At 41.1% G+C, this 23392-nt stretch overlaps 1 protein-coding gene and 1 long non-coding RNA gene across 2 annotated transcripts in view; one reads left to right on the top strand and one right to left on the bottom strand.

Annotated features, from left to right (window-relative positions):
* Positions 1-5602: 5602 nt before the first annotated feature.
* The window catches only part of LOC115405260 (uncharacterized), an 83734-nt gene continuing 65944 nt past the window's right edge, over positions 5603-23392 (bottom strand). The window contains exon 3 of the long non-coding RNA XR_003933423.1: positions 5603-5723. This is a non-coding gene — a long non-coding RNA (uncharacterized LOC115405260). The remainder of the gene's footprint in view (positions 5724-23392) is intronic.
* On the top strand, positions 10854-13704 carry LOC115405244 (nuclear factor 7, brain-like). The gene has a single exon (XM_030114763.1). It carries the CDS (start codon positions 10979-10981, stop codon positions 12404-12406), a length of 1428 nt encoding a protein of 475 aa, XP_029970623.1. The 5' UTR covers positions 10854-10978; the 3' UTR covers positions 12407-13704.

The following is a 23392-nucleotide window of genomic DNA, read 5'->3' as shown; positions in this document are numbered from 1 at the left end:
AGCTGCCGAAACTGTCAGGTAAATAACAAAATACCTCCCTGGTCTTTTGAAATGAACCTTTGTTTTGGATTATAACTTGGAAGACCAATGAACCTTTTTGGACTCTGACTGATCACGTCTCTGAAACTGTAACTTATTGCAACACAGATATTTTAATTATTCAAGACGCCCAACTGAATGATCTTTTCAAGAGTCACTAAATAGAACTTGACTGTCATCTATGGAGCTCAATGCTGTTTTTATTGACTGCATGAGCAGTGAAAATGACAGAAACACAACATGTCTGTTATAACAGTGCTCATATTGAGTTGATTCTTTTTGTGCAGTTGTATTTAGATTATGTTTAAAAGCTTAAGTTAGTCCTGACTTGAGAACTTTTTGGTGAGTCTTGTTGCTACTTTCTGTAATAAATTCAGAGCAGACATCCATGTCCATGTCAGACTGTAGTTCACAAAAAAGTCTTTATAAATAGGAGGAAAATCCATTTTTTTTTAATTCTTCAGGAGACATGAACAATCTTCTCCTGCAGTATTCCTCTGGAAGCCAAAGATCCTTCCTCCATCTGAGTTTCTGTTTAGATGCCATGCTGGGTGGTGAAACGGGCACGCTGGCCTGCAGACCTGGAAGAAGCCAAAGCTGGTGTCTTTGTGATGGCGACAGCCCGACTGGAGCTCCCATCTCCAGGAAGCCCTGCTCAGCCCAGTTTCTGGTCTTACTGCCCAACCTGCTGGCTTTATTCAGGTCTGCAGGGGAACACTCACTGCCAGGATTTCTACTCTAAAAGCTTCTACTCAGCCAGTGGAACTGTTTGAACAAGATATGTGACTGTTATGGTCGCTGCAGGACTCACAGCAGCCGGTTCCCTCAACAGACAAGAAGTGACACAGTCATGTTTTAAAGTCTGATCAAATAGAGTCTGTCGATTGCTGCGTTGCCTCTTTATGCAGAAACAAAATCCATCTTTAGAGACACATTGGATTTGTGGACTTACTGTTCATGTGTTTTCAGTGAAGAGGATGAAGAGGAGGTGATCTGTCAGGAGAGCAAGTCTCATTTTCCCCCTAAAACATTTTTACAAGCTGGGACCTGTGCTTGAATTTTTTTTTTTTTTTTTCCTTTGAAGTTATTTTCTGTCTTCTCTTGTCCACGCTCCTAGATTGTGGACAGAATGTCTTTAAGCAGGGCAACTTGTCCATGACTGACCTGCAGGTGGGCTCCATGCTGACGACTCCACACTTTTCGGGTCGTTTGTTGACACAGGCGTCGGCCACCCGGGCCTCATCGTGCAACAGAAGCATCACCTTGAATAAGCTGCCTGTGGACCGGCGCCGCTGCAGCCTCATACTGGGACCCGGGGATCGGGTGACGGTGCAGGTCCTGCATGTGGACCCTCAGACGGGACGCAGCCAGCTGGATCTGATCAGGGTCCTGCACTCAAAGAGTGATGGGTTGTCTCTTAATAATGTGAGAGGAGCAGAGAGAGAGACCTGACAGAACATTCGAAGTTGAAGATAAATATTTTCATCCAATTCTGAATGTCTTTGTGCTCTATTTGAATTTTTGGCTGTAACATGTAGGTGTGAAGATGGTGCCTCTGAAGTTTTATAAATAAATATGTTGATTGAATAAGATGAATGATAAGCCTGTAGGTGAACATTTCTATCTCTGCAGAACGTTGAAAAATCTCTTCAGATGTGATCTGATTCTGCTTCTAACACAACAGGAACAGCTCAACAAAAAGGTTCACTTATTTCAGTAATTTCAGTAATAAGACTTTGTCAGGAAGTATTTAAGGATGATATCTTGTATTATGAATATGCTGTTTTTGGACACTTAAAATTCAAAGCTTCTTTCATGAAGTGACTGCTCATTTTAGCTAAATTTCATCGACACAAGTGTGAGTTGTCAATCACAAAGCAAATGATGTGTGTTGCAGAGAACTGGAGCTCTGTCTCCAGTCCATTACCTGTAACAATAATGTGAGGCTGTCAGGGCAGAGGATGTTGTTATAATGTGATGTGAAGCCCTTTGAGACCAGCTAAAAATGAGCTCTAAGAAACGAGGCTGAAGTTTGTTTCCGATTCGGCATTTAAGGGAAAATATTTTACATTTGGGGAGGCTATTCATCCATTCTCTATACTATGCATTAATGTGAAGCCATGTTTAACATTTTAAATGAGACCAAAACTTTGCCAGACAACCAGTATTGCATATCTACAACCTTTATTATATTTGTGAAAATAAAAAAAGTATATTCAACAGTAATCTGCAGAACACATTGACGGAGGTCCTGGACTTCTCAACTCTGGACTAAATTATTGTAAAGATGATAAACATTCGTTAAAACACTGTTTCTGATTTGTGAAACGTGTTGGATTTGTGAAAATAGAAAAACATTAAATAGACAATGAAAACAGATCCAATAATCTAAACAAATATTTACTTTAAGCACAAGTGACTCATTTTTGACAATCAAAGGATCAGTAAAAAAAAAAAAAAAAAAAAAAAAAAGCATTTTTCATCATTTAAAATCCACCAGAATACAGGAAATCACATCTCAATTCCTAAAATTATCCCGGAGATCGACCTCCAAACCTTCCCCTTCGCCTTCAGTTATAAACTCTTTGACTTTTGTGGGAAACAGGATCATTTACATGTTTTCACTGTATTTCAAAGATAAAGTGTGAACAAAATGTGCAACAGCAGCTTAAATATATGTTCAGCCCATGACTCTGGTGCGTTGAAATGAATATCTGCAGTGATTTGAACAGGAAAAGTTCAGTCAAATGATTTTTTTTTTTTTTTTTTGCTTTAACCCCTGTCATACATGCTGGCAGTCTGGCCCTTTACTGTGTGTTGTGTACTGCCGTGTCTGTTTGGTTACTGCATTGACGACAGGCCACGTTGCTTGTACACTTGTTTGTTGTCCTGTCTGGGTTGAGCATGTGTGACTTGCAGGCTATTCAAGGTTTTATGGATGATTTTCCAGGATTTTAGAGATTTTACAGAGGATTTTTGTGCCTTTTTGAATGATGAGCATGATCCAGACCATTCCATCCGCTCCTCCAGAGAAAACGCCCTGCAAATGTCTGGAGCTCGCTCGCTCGAGCTCATAGTCTACTGCTTACCTGTGTGTGCACGTCGCTGTTTACAGCACTCTTACGACTCTCAGCCATGTTCGAAGTCCATGGTGAAATCAGGCCAGTGCTGAATGGTTGAAAGTGGAGACTCATTCACATGCGCAGCCAGCTGAGCTAGCCAGATGACCGAGAAAGCTGAAAAAGCTCTGTTTCTGGCTCTGAAGCCGAAACATCAGCTGGAGGATCAGGAACAGCAGCTCTGAGGAAGGAGAGAACAGCTTGAGTTAGAAGCTGAATTAGCTGCAACATCTGGTAAAATAACCTTCCAAGTGTCACACTGCAAAAGAGGAGCAGATCGTGTGAACTGTGATCTAGAAAAGGTAAACCCACAGCCAACATCCAAAGCTGTCAACCTTTTGACAAAGGACAATGAACCATCCATATTAGATGCACATCCCAAGTAAACTACTCCCAATTAATCCAAGTCAAAACGTGAAAGGAAACACTTTTGCCACCACAATGAGTCTGGCTAATCATGATGACTTAGCAATTCATGGGAAAGTTGCAAAGAAGCAGGTTCAAACGTGTAGCTCTTGTCAGCACTCATTGGAGGAGTGTTTATAGCTTAATAAGAAGACGCAGCAGGAGAAAATCAACTTTCTATTGGAGAAAGGAAATTGTTTTGGCCCCCGGTGTACTGGACACATGAGCAAGAATGGAGAAAGGCACTTGAATTATGAAAGGTGTGGCAAAGGTAATCCCAGTGGCCAGTTGTCAAGTCTGCAGTCTTCATCATACAGAACAGAACACTTCTGAACCAACAACATTCATGCCTCGCAAAATTTGGGCTGATTTCTCCACGGTAATCTAATTTTTGAAAAGCTGTTTTCGTGGTTTTTACAAGCTGGAAGTCCAAATTGTGAAAAAATAAACAAATAAATAATTGATATCATTTAGATTGTGGACTCTAAATCTAAAATCCACGAGAGTTTAACTTTTTTTTTTTAATTTACCTTTAGAAACAAACTTTTGAAGTATATTCAAGTTATTTTTTAATTGTCTGGATCCATCAGCTGTCTTCACAGCAGTAGTACTAACCTTTGGCCGCTAGATGTCAGGATTCATCAAGCTTTGAGGCTTGTTTCCTGTCAGATGGTTTCCTCTGTGGATTGTTTTTAGTTATCAGATGTTGTGTGTTTGTGTTGTTTCAGCTCGCTGCTCAGGAGACCCAGTCTGTCGTTCAGACCCTGAAAGGGGAGACCTGGAGACTCTTTGATTTCACCTTCCAGCACGTCCAACTCCATCAGGTGTCAAGTTGCCACAACATGAGCGTCTGTTTCCATCCAGACGTTTCTTCTTGTCTTTTCTCCTTGAAATGCTTCAGAGGCTCCTGTTGCGAACAAGAATGTAATTTTTGTCATTTCTAATATAACGTCAGTGATGTAGTCGAAATTTGTAAAGATCTTTTTACAACTTCGCTTGACAGAGAGGATCGAACCATATATATCCCCAATTTATGGCTATTCCATCCATGATGCTTTTTTTGATGGATGAAGTGTTCAAAATCTTTTCCAAGAAATATGTGTATGCACATTACAGTTCGCGGCAGGTATTTCATTTGGAAAGGATTAAAAAAAGCCACTCCTTAATATAATAACTTTTATTATGTTATTGGCAGAATGTTGTTCTAATGGCTCAAACTTATTTCACTGTAATTACATTCTCGGTTTGTAAGGAACACGCCGTTCGTTACTGGTAATGACACTCCACTGTACATTGAGCACTTTCTTCTCATCCACAGAACACTTTAAAATGCTCACAGCACTTTTAAGGAAGCTAATTTGCACATAATGAAGAATTTGCACAACGATTGTCATTTGAAATGTTTTATTGATTGAAAACTGTTTGCCTGTAGGTCTGGTCAGGGTGTGTCGCCTGCGGTGATGGCAGCAGACCTGCAGAGGAAAACATGACAAATCACAGAGGAATGTGCAATATATGAAGCTTTTCTTAATTGGCTGCTTTTTTAGATGTTGGTGTGCATGCAGTGAATATGAAAAGGTGTGTGTGTGTGTGTGTGTGTGTGTGTGTGTGTGTGTGTGTGTGTGTGTGTGTGTGTGTGTGTGTGTCTCGAGGACCACAGCAACATCTTTTTAGATCAACTCTTAACTGTCTCAGACTAGAACAGAAAAAAAAAATGTTTTGTATATTTGAAATGAGTCCAGTAGGATTTCCCACTGAGGATCTTTTTTTAGTTGATCCAGAAAGAGACTCTGAGCTTCTGTGTGCTGTTTTACATCCAGTCATAATGATAATAATAATAATAATAGGTTTTATTTGTACCACACTTTACATTTGAAACCAAATCTCAAAGTGCTACAATAGGCACAGGGTTAAAAAAAAAAAAAAAAAAAAAACAAGCACAGGGTTAAAAACATTACAATACAGCATACTTTAAAAGCAACATTAGTGCTGGTGTGCCTTTCTAAAAAAGGAGGTCTTCAGTCCTTTTTTAAACGAGTCCACCGTCTGTGGGGCCCTGAGGTGTTCTGGGAGAGCGTTCCACAGACGGGGAGCTGCAGCTTCAAAGGCCCGGTCCCCCATGGTTTTGAGCCGAGTCCTGGGCTGAACCAGACGGTGCTGCTGGCCTGACCGGGTCCGGGCAGAGGTGTGTGGTGTGAGCAGTTCAGTGAGGGAGGTGGGGGCCGCACCGTGCAGACAGTGATGGGTGTGCAGGAGGATCTTGTACTCTATACGGGCCTGAATGGGAAGCCAGTGGAGTGTGTGAAGGATGGAGGTGATGTGCTCATGTTTCCTCACCCTCATCAGGACTCTGGCAGCGCTGTTCTGTACATACTGGAGCTTTTGGAGGCTCCTGCCAGAGCTCCCGATGAGGAGTGTGTTACAGTAGTCCAGCCTGGAAGAAACAAAGGCGTGGACAAGCTTCTCTGCAGCAGGGAGGGAGAGGGAGGAACGTAGTCTGGAAATGTTACGGAGGTGGAAGAAGGATGTTTTGCAAATGGAGGCGACATGATTGTCAAAAGAGAGGTGGGGGTCAAACTTGACCCCAAGGTTTGTAACAGAGGGAGAGAGGAATGGTGTGACCAAAGAATGAAACAGAGGTGAGAGGAGAGGAGCGGAGCTGATGAGGAGTACCGCTTTGAATGGCTTCTTTTTTTTTTGAGCCATTAAGCTGCAGGAAGTTTTGACTCATCCACGCCCCTATATCCTCCAGGCAGGAGCTGAGGGGGGAGACAGAGGGGCCAGGAGAGCTGCTGGATGAAATTTTGATGTTGAGTTGTGTGTCGTCAGCATAGCAATGGAAGTTAATTCCATGCTTGCTGACGACACGACCAAGGAGAAGCATGTAGGGGGGCTTTTTGACAACAGGTTTTATAACGGCAGTTTTGAGTGTGGGTGGGACGATTCCTTTTGCCAATGAGTCGTTTATGATTTTTGTTATGACATGACTAATGGATTGATTCTAAACTTTGAGCAGAGGGGATGGGAGAGGGTCAAGGGGGCAGGTGGAGGGTTTGGATTTGCAGATGATTTCCTCGACCTCCTGCTGCGTTGAGGGCGTGAAGTGTGATAACTGTTGTGTGTTTGGTGTTGAAGGAACGTCAATGGAGGAGCTGTTTGAAGGTGAGAGAGAGGAGCAGATGTCGTCAATTTTTGTGGTGAAGAAGTCAAGAAACCGGTTGCAGTTTGTATCTGTGTGCTTGTGATAAGGAGTGATTTGCAGTTTGAGAATATGGCTGATTGTGGAAAAGAGTTGTTCGGAATTACCTGGGCTATTGTTGATGAGGGCGGAGTAGTGATCTGACCTGGCCTTGGAGGGGGCTTTTGCATGTGATCTGCGATGTTCCCGGTAAGCCAGCTGACGCACCGTCAGGCCAGATTTTCTGTAGGCACGCTCCAGGACACGGCCGGATCTCTTCATCAGTCTCAGCTCATTTGTGAACCATGGAGCAGAGCGGGAGAAGGTTACTGTCCGTGTTTTTAGCGGGGCATGAACATCCAGGATAGAGGTGAGAGCTGAATTGTAGAAGTCCATTAAGTTACTGACAGTTGAAAGTGAAGAGGGGGAAAGCTGTTGCAGATGAGAACGGAAGGAAGAGGAATCATCAAATCTGTTTTCACAGCGTCTTCCTTTGGTTTGAGGATGTTTCTCAGCTGAAGCAGGAGACATTTCTCCTCTTTTCTTTGTTCTCTGATGATTCAGAAGCTGAGGATCAACCCTGAAACTTCTTCTGAGCGTGGTTTCATAGTTGTGGTTGTTGTTAGTTGTTGCGTTTTACACTTTGAAAGTGTTTATTGGTGATGTGACTTTCCTTGAATAACCTCAGTTCTAACTGGTGGCGTCCAGCCACAGCAGTGAAACAGTGTGAGTCCCTCTGCTGGAGGGTTGTGTTGTCTTTGCTCCACAGCTTTCACTACAGTCGTGCTGTTTCCTGTCACTGTGGGCCTCACAGCACAGTAACACACAGCAGAGTCACTGACTGCAGCTGACATGATCTGCTCCTCCACTGGCCTCTGAAAGAAATTATATTATGAAAAGAGGATAAACGAGATAAAGAATGATAGTAAGAAAGTATGGAGTGCACTTAACAGTCTGATGGGAAAGAATCATCGACCTACTCCATCTTTTTTGGAGACAGAAGGATATTTTCTCACCAAACCAACCGAGATAGCAAATTACCTAAATAATTATTTTATTAAAAAAATAAATAATTTAAGAAATAACTTTCAAGACATAGCTAATGAATCATCATATTCATTAATGAGAGATAAAATAATGTTAGGGAAAAATTGCAAATTTAACTTTGATATTGTAAATATTAGTTATATAGAAAATATGTTGAGAAATTGTAAAGATAAGCCACCAGGTATTGATGGATTGGACGGTAAACTTCTAAAAATGGTGGCTGATTTGATTGCCCCAGGCATCTGTCATATTATTAACCAAAGTTTGATAGAAATGTTGTGTTCTCAAGAATGGAAAAAGGCAAAAATAACACCTCTGTCAAAGAATGCAAAACAGTCATTTTCTGAACCTGATAGTCGTCCTATAAGTCTACTGCCTGTGTTAAATAAAATAATGGAGACTGTGGTCTGTGAGCAAATTAGAACTTATTTTCCCTTAAATAATTTAACCACGGATTACCAACATGCATACAGGAAGGGCCACTCCGCAGCGACTGCCCAAGCTCAGATGACAGATGATTGGTTAATGGATATAGAACAACAGAAATTAGTAGGAGCAGTTATGCTGGACTTTACAGCTGCTTTTGATATTATTGACCATGAAATATTGATTAAAAAGTTAGAATGTTATGGGTTTTCACAGTCATCAATGTTATGGTTGAAAAGTTATTTAACAAATAGAAAACAACAGGTTTTCTTCAATGGCAGTTGCTCTGATGAGAGGGAGGTCAGCTGTGGAGTGCCTCAGGGAGCTGTTTGGGACCGTTATTATACACAATCTATACAAATGATTTACCACTAGTGCTAGATAAGGCTGCTGTATCAATGTATGCAGATGATTCTACAATTTGGTTGTCGGCACCTAAATGCTCAGAGCTAAATACGTCCCTACAGCAGGAAGTGCTATCTGTGGTGGAATGGATAAGGAAAAATAAGTTGATACTTAATGTATTGAAGACAAACAGTATTATATTTGGTATAACATATACTTTACAAGAACAGCCTGAATTGAATCTTTTTATAAATAATGTGCCTGTAAAACAAGTACAAGAAACAAAATTACTTGGTGTTGTGTTAGATAATAGATTATCATGGACGAGACATATTGATAAGATGGTATCCAGGATGGGAAGTGCTGTTTCTGTTGTGAAAAGGTGTGCAGCTTTCATGTCACTAAGTGTAATTAAACTAGTCTTGCAATCTTTAGTATTATCAGTTCTAGACTACTGTCCAGTAATCTGATCTAGTACGTCACAAGAAAATATAAAAAAGTTGCAAATTGTACAAAATAGAGCAGCAAGAATAGCTTTGCATTGTGGTTACAGAACGAATATCATAGCTATGCACAAGTGTTTGGACTGGTTACTGGTAAAGGAAAAATTATTGTATTTGTTACTGGTTTTCTTTAGAAACATTTTAATCACAAAAAAAACCATCAATCTTGTATAAAAATGTATATTTTAGTTCAGCTAGACATAGCTATGCAACCAGACATGCCACCAGAGTAAATTATTACCTAAATCAAAAACAAATACAGTTAAACGAATGGTTATGTATAGAGCTATGCAAGAATGGAATAAACTACCAGAAAACATTACACAAGAAAACAGCAAAATCATTTTCAAGAAGTTGGTCAAAAAACATCTGTGTATAATAGAGACTTAATATGGGTCAACTGGAATCACAAGTATTACTTAAAATTGCACCTTTGCAACAGAAATGGTTTCTGGCATAAACAGTAAATGAATGGGTGACTGTCAAATCTGATTTGAATTTTAATTGTTACATCAGGGTTTTTGCTTCAAGGGCGTTTAGGTGTAAGATGAAAGGGCAAAAGATTTGAGTTTTTGTGTGACCAATGTGCATAATATGTGTGGATCTACGTAGATATGATATGTGAATGTTGTGTATCTCTGCTGACCTGGGAGCGGTCTTGTATAGTTTGTTTGTTTGTTGTTGTGTTATGTATTTTTTGGTGTTTTTGTTTTGTTTGGAATTTGCTTATGGATTGTTTTGTAGATAATGTGGCTGCACTGACACATTGTGAAGATGTTGTATGGACCCCAGGAAGAATAGCTTTGGCATTGCCATGCTAATGGGGATCCAAATAAATCAAATCAAATCAAATCTGATCAGCTCCCACTTTAACAGACAGTCCAGAGTTTTCTTCTTTCACATGATCTTCCTGGATGTTGTTTCTTCCAGTAAAACTCTTCCTTCACAGCTGCTTGTCTTCAGGATGAGTCAGACAGAGGAACCCAGCTGCCTTCTCTGTCCAGTGGACTCAGTTCTTCACAGCTGAAGGAAGAGATCAGTCTTTAGAAGATGATCCTTTCTCTGCTTTTCATCCATTCATTCAGTGACCTGCCTGCTGCTGTCAGTTGTGCACTAAATCCATCTGCCTCTGTTTCAGCTGCTCTCACAGTGTGTGTCTCTGCTCTTCACACACACTGTTCCTTCTCTGTTTGACTCTTCATCTCCTCCTACATCACTGACTCATGCTGACTGTTACTCTCACTGCATCAGTCTGGAACTATCACCACAACCCTGCAGCTTCATCATGTATTTTCACACATTTCCTTGACATATTTGCAGATAAATAAAAAAAAACTCTCTGCATTATCCTGGATGATATAACTCTCCACTTTTAAAATATGGTGGAACAGTTCATTGAACTATTTATGGTTTTTAATCATTAGATGACGAAACATATTACTTAAAAAAAAAAGTCCTAAGATCTGATTATATTGAGAAATTTTCAGTGAATGAATGAATTCCCAAGAGAAAAATAAAACTGAAACAGGCTGAAAGTGAGTGGAAGTAATAAACTAAAGAACCAGGCTGACCAAACATTTCATAAATGTCTGAGTTATGAAGAGTTTTCTTATTTCATCATGTTTTTCTTGTTGTAAAGGCTGCTTATCTTAACTCTGCTGTGGCTCAATTGTGGTTTTGTTGCTGCAGCTGTTTGATCTCTGTACATATTTACAGCAGTGATCTGAATGTAGTTATGATGACTTTCTGCTGACTCCTCCCATCAGTTAAAACGAAAGTGAAAGTATTTTGTTGATCGGAGCAGCGACTCGTCTTAAGCTGTGAGATTTCTACTGAAAAACACACAACTGGAGGATTTTAGGTGTAAACCTGAAGAGACTGTGAGCTGGTGAGTCCTGCTGAAGGTTTAAGAAGAAATGGCTGAAAAAATTACTGCTGTTGAGAAATACCTGACCTGCCATGTGTGTTTAGAGACATTCAGAGATCCTGTGTCTCTGAGCTGTAACCACAGCTTCTGTTCAAGCTGCCTGAAACAATTCTGGGAAAAAACTGGAAACAAAAACTGTCCGATTTGTCAAAGAAAATCCTCCAAAGACAATCTGAATGTGAACTTTGCTCTGAAGGAGCTGGCAGACTCCTTTGCTGGCAGACAGAAATCTGGATCATCTGAGGGAGAAGAGAGGGACAAGGAGGAGGAGCTGGTGTGTCGTGAACACCAAGAAGAGCCCAGACTGTTCTGTGTGCAGGAGCAGAGAGCTTTGTGTACTGTCTGCCATTTTCCTCATGACAGCAGCCACAGAGTGATTCCTGTAGAAGAAGCAGTGAAGGATCTGAAGGAGACGCTGAGATGTGACTTCAAGTCTCTGCAGGACAAGAGGGAGAAATACCAACAGCTGCAGAAAACATACAGGGACGTGGTCCAAGAGTCCAAGAAGCAGCTGGAGTCCACAGAGAGGCAGATCAGAGCCCAGTTCAACAAGCTGCACCAGTTCCTGAGAGAGGAAGAGGAGTCCAGACTGGCAGCTCTGAGGGAGGAAGAGGAGCAGAAGGCAGAGCGTGTGAGCAGAGAGATGAAGAGGATGGAGGAGCAGATCTCCTCCCTCTCAGACTGCATGGCTGCTGTTGAAGCAGAGCTGCAGAAAGCCAGCGGGGCGTTCCTCAGCAGCTCCAGAGACGCTCAGAGCCGAGCCAGAGCCCAGTGCTCACTGTCAGATCCACAGCTGCCCTCAGGACTGCTCATAGATGTGGCCAAACACCTGGGAAACCTGTCCTTCTCAGTCTGGAGCAAGATGAAGGACCTGGTCCACTTCACTCCTCTCATTCTGGACCCAAACACTGCAGCGGGCTGGCTCTACCTGTCTGATGATCTGACCAGTGTGAGATATGGAGACACTCGGCAGAAGCTTCCTGATAATCCAGAGAGATTCACTAAGTATTGTTATGTCCTGGGCTCTGAGGGCTTCAGCTCAGGGAAACACAGCTGGGAGGTGGAGGTGGGAGATCTTCCAGTGTGGGTTGTTGGATTGGCGAAAGAGTCAGTTGACAGGAGGGGAGAGAGATCTGCTTCCCCAAAATATGGAACCTGGTGTTTATGGCATGGTGATGGAAAATACACTAATGGTGATGGTCAGCCAGTCAGAGTGAAGGAGAGTCTCCAGAGGATCAGAGTCCAGCTGGACTATGACAGGGGGGAGGTGTCCTTCTACGACTCTGGAGACCTGAGTCACATCTACACTCACAAAGACACTTTCACTGAGAAACTCTTCCCTTATTTCGGTGTTGGACCATCTGCTGGAGCCAAAACCACGACTCTCACCGTCTGTCAGGCTGAGATTACTCTGTGATGTTCAGACAGGTTCACACATTTATAACAAACTAAAGAACAAAAGAGATGAAGAGAAAAAAGTTTGATCTGATTGAAATAATTGGAAAACTTTTCCAGTTAAACATGGGCTGACACAAGTAAATCATCAAATATCAGTTTATTGCCTCTCCAATGCAGGCATCTAATGGTTTATAAACAGTTTTTTTCTTGATTGTATCAGTTCTTGTTTAAATTACTGACTTAAAAAGATTAATTTAAAACTATTTTCTTCATTTTACCAGGATAAAACAAATCATGTTACATCCCATGAAGTGTTTTGAAAAGATTTATTTGCATTTTGTATTGTCAGGAAAACACAAACACATAAAAAATATCAACTAGTGTCAATAACGAAAAAAAGTGTCCTCAATTTTTTTTCTTTCTGGTCAGTGTAATGTTTTGTTTCTGAAAAAAACTGCTGCATTGTTTAAGTTTCACATGGAAACAAAAAAAAGGAATTAAATATTTTCTATATGAATATATTTGTTCTTGTTATGTTAAAGCAGTATAACTGTACAGCTCTGTGGCTTTTAATTTGAAAGATTGAAACAAGCTTAAAATACTTCAACTTCCTCCAAACAGCCTCTTGAATAGATTCGTACAACATTTCCATTCCTGACGATCGTCTCACTCAACAAACCTGAAATCTTTCTTTTCCTGCTGGTTGGAAAAACTCTCTGAGTCACTGAAAGGATTTAATCCAGACATGATTCATTGATCACAGTTCAGTCTTCTGCTGTCTGCATATTGTCCATGTTGGTGTCAGGATCATGATCACTTTGTAATATATTGTGATTTAAATCTTTTTTAATGGAGGAGCCTCATCATCAGATTATTTTAGATGAACAGGACTGATTGTGATCCACAGTTTGTTTCTTTGCTGCTGTGTTTCAGTTTTGTTCTGTTTTAAACGGGACGGTTTCATGTCTTCAGTTGTTTTCCTGTTTATTTGACCTGAGATTTTGATTTCTCTCTTCTCATTATTCCTGTTTTAATAAGTTTGCTGTATTGTACTTTTGATAAGTTTGGAGAATCAAAGCTGTTGATTGTAACTGAAGCCGATTTCAATTGTTCCCAGTCTCTGTTTTTAGTCTCTGCTTCATTGTCAGTTTACTTTCTGTGACTGTTTGTTGTTGTTTTTCTTTCTTTCTCTCCACATTGATGAGGATAAAGATTTATTTGACCTTTGTTAATTCAGGAACAGACGACCTTTGTTTAGAGCCATGGGGTCCAAAACCAGCATGAAGATGATTGAATCAGTAATAAAGTGAAGTTGGAGTGAAAACGTGGCTTCCTGCTGATGAGTGTGTGTGACTGTGTGTTTGTCCTGTGATGGACGGCTGAGCCGTCCTGCTCCCCTGAAACACTGAGCTGATAAAGAGGAGGAAGAGATGGACACACTGAACACACACAGCTTTGTTCCAATTCAAACAGAATGAATATGAGCAGCACTAACTGTTGTGGAGACCGTCTGCAGAGTCTTCCTTTCTTTCAGAGTCCACAGCTCCCAGCAGCCCAACACAGGCTGGAAAGACTCAGAACATCAGTGAAAGCTCACCGCCTCCTTCTGCCTTCTTTGAACCAAGCTTTAATAATAATAACAATAATAATAAAATAATAATTCAATCAATTCAATCTTAACCAGCATTTTAACAATTTTCTCTGAAATGATTTATGAAATGAACTTTAACTCTCAAACAAAAATGCAAGTTGCACTTATTTATTCACTTAAACTTCCATTAACTTAACTTGGCTCCCACAGCCAGTGAGCATCAGCTCAGACAAGCTCATTCAGTGTATAAGAAAGCTTTAAGGAGAAGCCTTCTGTCATAACCCCCACAGTCTGACCTCAGGTTACTAACTCTGACTGATCACATCTCTGAAACTGTAAATTATTGCAAAACATTTATTTTAATTATTCAAGACGCCCAACTGAATGATCTTTTCAAGAGTCAGTAAATAGAACTTGACTGTCATCTATGGAGCTCACTGCTGTTTTTATTGACTGCATGAGCAGTGAAAATGACAGAAACACAACATGTCTGTTATAACAGTGCTCATATTGAGTTGATGCTTTTTGTGCAGTTGTATTTAGATTATGTTCAACTATCTATTAAGCTTAAGTTCGTCTGACTTGAACACTTTTTGGTGAGTCTTGTTGCTACTTTCTGTAATAAATTCAGAGCAGACATCCACATCCATGTCAGACTGAAGTTCACAAAAATGTCTTTATAAATAGGAGGAAAATCCATTTTTTAACTCTACAGGAGACATGAACAATCTTCTCCTGCAGTATTCCTCTGGAAGCCAAAGTGGTGATGTTTGTCCCCTTTTTGTGATCCTTCCTCCATCTGAGTTTCTGTTTAGATGCCATGCTGGGTGGTGAAACGGGCAGGCTGGCCTGCAGACCTGGAAGAAGCCAAAGCTGGTGTCTTTGTGATGGCGACAGCCCGACTGGAGCTCCCATCTCCAGGAAGCCCTGCACAGCCCAGTTTCTGGTCTTACTGCCCAACCTGCTGGCTTTATTCAGGTCTGCAGGGGAACACTCACTGCCAGGATTTCTGCTTTAAAGCTTGTACTCAGCCAGTGGAACTGTTTCAACAAGATATGTGACTGTTATGGTCGCTGCAGGACTCACAGCAGCTGGTTCCCTCAACAGACAAGAAGTGACACAGTCATGTTTTAAAGTCTGATCAAATAGAGTCTGTCGATTGCTGCGTTGCCTCTTTATGTAGAAACAAAATCCATCTTTAGAGACACATTGGATTTGTGGACTTACTGTTCATGTGTTTTCAGTGAAGAGGATGAGGAGGAGGTGATCTGTCAGGAGAGCAAGTCTCATTTTCCCCCTAAAACATTTTTACAAGCTGCGACCTGCTTGAACTATTACTTTATTTTCCTTTGAAGGTATTGTCTGTCTTCTCTTGTCCACGCTCCTAGATTGTGGACAGAATGTCTTGAAGCAGGACAACTTGTCCATGACTGACCTGCAGCTGGGCTCCATGCTGACGACTCCACACTTTTCGGGTCGTTTGTTGACACAGGCGTCGGCCACCCGGGCCTCATCGTGCAACAGAAGCATCACCTTGAACAAGCTGCCTGTGGACCGGCGCCGCTGCAGCCTCATACTGGGACCCGGGGATCGGGTGACGGTGCAGGTCCTGCATGTGTACCCTCAGACAGGACGCATCCAGCTGGATCTGATCAGGGTCCTGCACTCAAAGAGTGATGGGTTGTCTCAATAATGTGAGAGGAGCAGAGAGAGAGACCTGACAGAATATTCGAAGGTGAAGATAAATATTTTGATCCTATTCTGAATGTCTTTGTGCTCTATTTGAATTTTTGGCTGTAACATGTAGGTGTGAAGATGGTGCCTCTGAAGTTTTGAAAATAAATATGTTGATTAAATAAGATGAATGATAAGCCTGTAGGTGAACATTTCTATCTCTGCAGAACGTTGAAAAATCTCTTCAGATGTGATCTGATTCTGCTTCTAACACGACAGGAACAGCTCAACAAAAAGGTTCACTTATTTCAGTAATTTCAGTAATAAGACTTTGTCAGGCAGTATTTAAGGATGATATCTTGTATTATGAATATGCTGTTTTTGGACACTTAAAGCTTCTTTAATGAAGTGACTGCTCATTTTAGCAAAATGTCATCGACACAAGTGCGAGTTCTCAATCACAAAGCAAATGTGTGTTGCAGAGAACTGGAGCTCTGTCTCCAGTCCATGACCTGTAACAATAATGTGAGGGTGTCAGGGCAGAGGATGTTGTTATAATGTGATGTGAAGCCCTTTGAGACCAGCTAAAAATGAGCTCTAAGAAACGAGGCTGAAGTTTGTTTCCGATTCGGCATTTAATGGAAAAGTTAAGGGAAAAACATTTTTTACATTTGTGGAGGCTACTCATCCATTTTCTGTTCTCTGTATTAATGTGAAGCCATGTTTAACATTTTAAATGAGACAAAAACTTTGCCAGACAATCAGCATTGAATATCTACAACCTTTATATTTGTGAAAATGAAAAAAAGTATATTTAACAGTAATCTACATAACCAGAACACATTGAAGGAGGTCCAGATTGAAAACCACTGGACCTAGACTTCTCAGACTTCACTAGATTATTCTAAAAATGATAAACGTTCATTAAAACACTGTTTCTGATTTGTGAAACGTGTTTGATTTGTAAAAATGGAAAAAACAGACAATGAAAACAGATACAATAATCTGTATATATATTTTTACATTTTTAAACAGAGGTATTGCCCCTTGAGATGAGCCATCTCATTTTCGAGGGGGCCTCCACATTAACTGAAAATAAATAGTACAGGTGCAAAGTCAGAACAACCAATCTATTGTAATACAAAAACAAGAACATCAAAACTCGAAACAACAAAAAGCAACGGAATAAACAGCCCCCCCCGCCCCCCCTCCACCCCCCCCCCCCCACACACACACACACACACCTGCTCTCAAAGTTCAACCAGCCTTCAAGTCATTGTTTGTACATCATCCCATACTGCACTTGTATGACATTGCTCCAATGAAGACCCATCCATGAAGAAACTAATAGCAGTTACAGATGCTTCGAAGATGACTGTAAATGGCATGTCGAAACATTGATAGAGAAGTTATTGGTCTGATATGAGTAGGAAGGTTGTTCCAGTCTTGAGGAGCTTTCACACTAAAGGCAGATCTTCCGTAAACAGTGTTGGTTCTTGGAACTGTAAAATAAACCTAATCCGTGTGTCGGAGGCTATACAGTAGGGATGTGTGAGTACCGATACCAGGTATCGGTATCGGGCCGATACTGGCCTTATTTCAAGGTATCGGGTACTCGTGAAGGCTACCGATACCAGCCGCCGATACTCAGCAAGAAAACCCCACACGTAGTAAGCCCTCCTCACCAGCAGTTGGCGGTAGTACAACCGAATGGGATGCAAGCTGCCGACAAACATGAAAGAGGAAGAAGCTCCTCTCTGGGAGTCGCTGACAGGCGCAGGGCTATACTGCAGCGGGCTGATTCTCCATGAGTCTCATCCAGAGCAGAGACAACAGGATGAATCCAGAACGGCTGCTCGTCTCACCAAAACTCCGCCGGTGTGGAAATTCTTTTATACAAGTGAAAACGAGCCGAGCTTTGCAGAATGCAAACTCTGCAATGCTAAAATTGCTAAAGGAGGTGCGCGATGTTGTTCGTTTACCACTAGTAATTTGTTTAAACACCTCAGGGCGAAGCTTGTGGACGAGAGTCTGACGCTGTTGTGCTGGAAAAAAGAAAACTCCGGCAGCAACTCGACGGCAAACTGCAGAAGACCGAGAAACTGAAGAGCAGAGATCCGAGAGCAGCACAAATAACACAAGCAACTCTTTAAACTCAGGGGTTTTTCTATCTTTGACTTTAGTTCATAAAAAAAATCATTCAAATTAGTACATTTAGAAACCTTAGTTTATGTAAAGTGTAAAACTCAGAGAAATTGTTTTATCTTGCACTTAATTTAATTTAAATAAGTGCAAACTCAGTTTGTTTTATTTTTCAGACTATTATTTTGGACTTAAACATAGTGGCTGGGCTGCCTTTTTATTGGAAATAAAATTCATTTTCAAAAATAATCTCATTGCATTATTTTAAATTTTATTTGTATAAAGTATCGGTATGCAAGTATCGGTATCGGTGAGTACTGAAGATGAAGTACTCGTACTTGGTATCGGTCTGAAAAAAAGTGGTATCGCACATCCCTACTATACAGAGTATGATACGGCACAAGATATTGCTTAAAGTATTCTGGATAGTCAAAGTAGATGCATTTAAAGATAAACAGCAACCAATGATAGTTTCTTCTAGCAGAAGGTGAGAGCCAAGACAACTTCTCATACAAAAATGCAGCGGTGTGTCCTGCAGGGGCAGCGGAGGATGAATCTACAGACTCTGTTATAAGCCACATCTGGAGAATGTAAACAGGTGGAGGTCGCATTGAAATAGACAACATCTGCATAGTCAAGAATAGGTAGCAGTAACTGATTGGCTATTCTTATACCTGATAACTGAAACAGCTCACAGACTGATACAATGCTCTTAGACTATAGTTATAGTATATATATATATATATATATATATATATATATATATATATATATATATATATATATATATATATATATATATATATACACACGTGTGTGTGTGTGTGTGTGTGTGTGTGTGTGTGTGTGTGTGTGTGTGTGTGTGTGTTTCAAAGGAGAGGTCTTTTTCCAACAATACACCTAAATATTTAACAGTGTCAGTTGGTTCCAAGGGAGAGAAGTCAAAATCAGATAATAGATTAAAGATAATTTTCTCAAATATTTTTAAAACTTATTAATAATAGAAATACGTCTAATTATTTACATTTTGAGGATCACCCCCTTTATGCAAAGGAATGACTTTTGTAGCTTTCCAAGCTGTAGGCACTACAGAATTAGTGAAGGACATATTGAAGAGTGCCGACAATGGAGAGGCCAAAACATGAGAAGCAAGTTAAATATATTTACTCTCAATACCATCAGGACCAGGAGAACAACTAGATGATAATTTACCTATTGCCTGCAAAACATCAGCAGAGCTGACTAAACTAAATGTAAAAGAGCTATTACAAGATGGTGTTGAGCTTACACTCCTATCAGACAGATGGGGTGAAGGTTCAACGACTGGTGTTTGGGAAAAATGGGAGCTAAAGGCGCTGGCAATAGCTCCAGGATCATTTGTAATCTCATTATTAATCATTAAGTTTTTTGTCGCACAACTAGACTTACCTATTAATGAATTAATGTTTTTTCCTGAATTGCTTAGGGTTATTAAGATCATTTGCTAAGCTAGTTTTATAATATTTGGCTTTAGCATTTCGAGTTTGGGTCGTGCAATAATTTCTTAACGCTTTGTACTCTTTCCAATCAGCAACAAGCCTTGTCTGTTTGAATTTGGCAAAAAGCCCTATCTTGCTGTTTAAAAAGTCTTATAAGATGGTAAGTGATATCCTTTAATCCTGATGGTGGTCCATGGGGCATGCTTATCCATGACCTGCAGGAGTTCTGTGTAAAAGTGCTCCCAAGCCATTGAAATATCAGGAATTAAGTCAAGTCTGCTCCAATTTACTCTGCTTAAATCATTTATGAATAACTCACTGTTGAAAGATTTATTATCCCGTATTCTAATATATTTAGGGCGTAAACATGGACTACAAATTTTCCAGACACAGAATATTATACAGTGGTCACTGAAGCAGTCTGATAGGACACCAGATTGAATTATTCTGTTGGGACGAGACACAAGAATGCCATCAATAAGAGTTTTACTTTTTGTTGTGATTCTTGTGGGATCTTCAATCATCTGGGTTAGATTTAAATCATTAAATAGGTTACGTCCAGTAAAGGTATTTGAATCCAACCAGTTTAAGTTAAAGCTCGTGTCCGGAGTTTCCATTCGTTTCCAACATATGTATCATTTTTTAACAGAGCTTAAATGTGTCAGTCTGGTTCGATACTACAATATAATATTAGCATAAAGCAATATAAAAATTTATTTATAAGCCCCGCCTTCGTCTCACAGACCCCCATGTTATCCGAAAAAGCGCTGGTCAGCGTCAGCCAATAGATTTCGAGCTTCCGCCTTGTCATGCTGTCAATCAAAGTGTGGAGCAGCCAGAGAGCACGCGCACTCGCCCAGGCAGAGGGGAGTTAGCTCCGCAGCAGCCTCCCGCTCACCTCGGATATATCCACTGTCTGCAGAACATCCACCGTAAACAGCTAAACATGGAGGATGCTGTAGGACTCAGAGGCTCTCATTTTCACCTGACACATAATGCGCGTGCACAATTACAGGGGCGTGGCTTGGTCGCTCATGAAAGCAGAGGGAGGGGGAACCTCCAGACGTTGGATTAAAAAAAAACTCCCTCTTTCAAAACTCCGGACACGAGCTTTAAAATCATCCATCAGAATAATTTCTTTAGAATCACCAAGGGATACAACAGTGGCAATGATGTTTTTAACAGACTCACATTGGTGATGAAGGTGGTCTATAAATATTTCCAATAATCAATTGTTTATTCATGTGAAAAATTAACTGAATAAAAATCCCCTCAAAGAGCTCAGGTTTCACTCGTGGTGTAATTAGTTCAGACTTAATGTTAGAGGAGACATAGGTAGCAATCCCACCACCCCTTGAACCTCTGTCTGCCCTGTACAAAGTATAGTTTGCAAGAATAACGTACGAGTCTGCATCTCTTTTACCAAGCCAAGTTTCAGACAATGTAATAATTTTAGGATTATTGTAAGACAGCCATGCTCTCAGTCGATTAATTTGATGGGTTAAGCTTCTAATATTGATATGAATTGCATGAATGCCTCTACCCATCAATTAAAATAGGTTAGTGATGACAACTGAGCATGGGAATCTTACAGTAGCAAAAATAAATAGAGACTGGTGAACATGAGAGCGGTCATCATTCACACACACACACACACACACACACACACACACACACACACACACACACACACACACACACACACACACACACAGTAGACCCACTACTTTACTTTATCTAAACAAATATTTACTTTAAGCACAAGTGACTCATTTTTGACAACCAAAGGATCAGTAAAAACAATCATTTTTCATCATTTAAAAAGGAAATTACATCTCTATTCCTAAAATTATCTCAGAGGACGACCTCCAAACCTTCCCCTGAGCCTTCAGTTATTGACTTTTGTGGGAAACAGGATGATGTACTTGTTTTCACTGTATTTCAAAGCTAAAATGTGAACAAAATGTACAACAGCAGCCTAAATATATGTGCAGTCCATGACTCTGGTGCATTGAAATGAATATCTGCAGTGATTTCAAAAGGAAAATTTCAGTCATATGATTTATTTATTTTTTGCTTTAAAGGGACTTAAGGCAACTTTACAAAATTTACCTCAGTGCTGCTGCGATAGGTGCTGCGGGTAACTGCAGCCACCAGCCAAGGCGGCACGGGAACGCGCACAAACATTTTACAGAAAGTCCGTCTTCACAGCGCTGCACCAGGGATGCTCATGCTGTTTACTACGTCGCGGTTTACTGCAAGACCACAGCGCATATTATGTGATTTTTGTAAGCATCCGTTTTCACTCCCAAATGCAGCTGAAGTTTCCTCCATGAATCAAACACATATCCAATATTTATTCGGGTGCCTGCAGCTTCGGTCTTTTTTTTTTTTTTTTTTTTTTTTGAGTCACGAGATAACGCTGATAAAGTCTTTTTTTTCTTCGTGGTGTTTTTTGTGGGCTTTGAGTGGATGCAGTCATCCGATTGTATTGGGGGCGGGGGGGACTCGTGCTTCGATTCACAGACCGGGAGCAAATATATAATATTACCAGGAGAGCAGACAAATGAAACTACAAATACAACTACAGATGAACTGAATTCTGTTGATTCTTGGTTTATCAGCAAGTGAGCAGCCGCATATTTGCGCTCGCGTGATTCATTTGAAGTGTGGAGTGGTGTGGGTCTCCTCTCTGCTCTGACAGCAGCAGGGAGCGCTGCTGAGACTGACCGCCTGTGAGTGCTTTGGGACGGGGGAGGGGCTCACGCAGCAACCGCTGCTTGCTGAGAACAGCGGAGACGTCCTGTCACGTCTCCAGAGCACCATGTTACCTCAGTTACTCCCAGTCTGTCCCCGAACCGTAGTTGGGAGAGCTGGTTTATTTACCGTGGCTCGTTGCTGGTAACCGGCATCCAGGGTTCCCGGTGATGTAGAAGAAAAAAAAGAGAGACGAAGGAGGTGCTCCAACGATGCAACATTTATTTTGGGTCTCCACAGAGATAAAACAATCCACACTTGGGCCAGTAATTTCCTATGCAGTATATTCCTATTTTTAACTGAAATAAATCCTGCTGCTCACTCCGCGGCATCACGTCTTCTTCTTTCACTACTAGTTTTAGTTTTCTGCGTCCGCCAAAACTTCCCTACGTGACCAGCACAGCGTATTTCTTAAAGGGACCCTGCTGGCTGGTAACAACCAGAAAAGTCGCTAAATTTGTCGCTAGTCACTTTTGACAAAAAAAAAGTTGCCAATAGCCTTTGGAAAGTCGCCAGATTTAGCGAGAAAAAGTCACCAAGTTGACAACACTGCCACCCCTGATCCCAGCAGTGTTTGAGTCCGTGTCCACGGCGGCCATGTTCTTCCTGTTGGGCAACGCGCATACAGCGTCAATTTACGTCACATCCCCACGACTGCGCGGGAAATTCGGACCCGAACAGCAACAAATTATTTGGCACACAGCCTGTATAAGGCAACAGACAGATACGCGGATTGGCCTGTTATTTTAAGTTTTTAATGCTTCACGACCCATTAGCATTGAATAAACTGGAAATGCATGTGTAGTTTTTCACAAATCTTGCCTTAAGTCCCTTTAACCCCTGTTATAGATGGTGGCAGTCTGGCCCTTTGCTTTCTGTTGTGTACTGCCGTGTCTGCTTAGTTACTGCATTGACGACAGGCCACGTTGCTTGTACACTTGTTTGTTGTCCTGTCTGGGTTGAGCATGTGTGACTTGCAGGCTAATAAAGGTTTTACGGATGATTTTCCAGGATTTTAGAGACTTTAGAGAGGATTTTTGTGCCTTTTTGAATGATGCACATGCGCCAGACCATTCCACCCGCTCCTCCAGAGAAAACGCCCTGCAAATGCCTGTCGCTCGCTCGCTCGAGCTCATAGCCTACTGCTTACCTGTGCATGCACGTCGCTGTTTACAGCACTCTTAACACTCTCAGCCATGTTTGAAGTCCATGGTGAAATCAGCTCAGTGCTGAATAGTTGAAAGCCTAAATCACAGGGTAATTCAGTACTCATTTGCATGCGCGGCCAGCTGAGCTAGCCAGGTGACTGAGAAAGCTGCACTGGTCACACATGCAGCAGCTCTGAAGCAGAAACATCAGCTGG

The sequence above is a fragment of the Salarias fasciatus genome, chromosome 18 (assembly GCF_902148845.1).
Source record: "Salarias fasciatus chromosome 18, fSalaFa1.1, whole genome shotgun sequence".
Taxonomy (NCBI): Eukaryota; Metazoa; Chordata; class Actinopteri; order Blenniiformes; family Blenniidae; genus Salarias; species Salarias fasciatus.
The sequence above is the reverse complement of the archived record's forward strand: the minus strand, read 5'-3'. Positions and strand labels throughout refer to the sequence as shown.

Bases quoted from the DNA above. Each gene is read 5' to 3' on its own strand.
- LOC115405244 (XM_030114763.1), top strand. From the start codon at position 10,979: ATGGCTGAAAAAATTACTGCTGTTGAGAAATACCTGACCTGCCATGTG.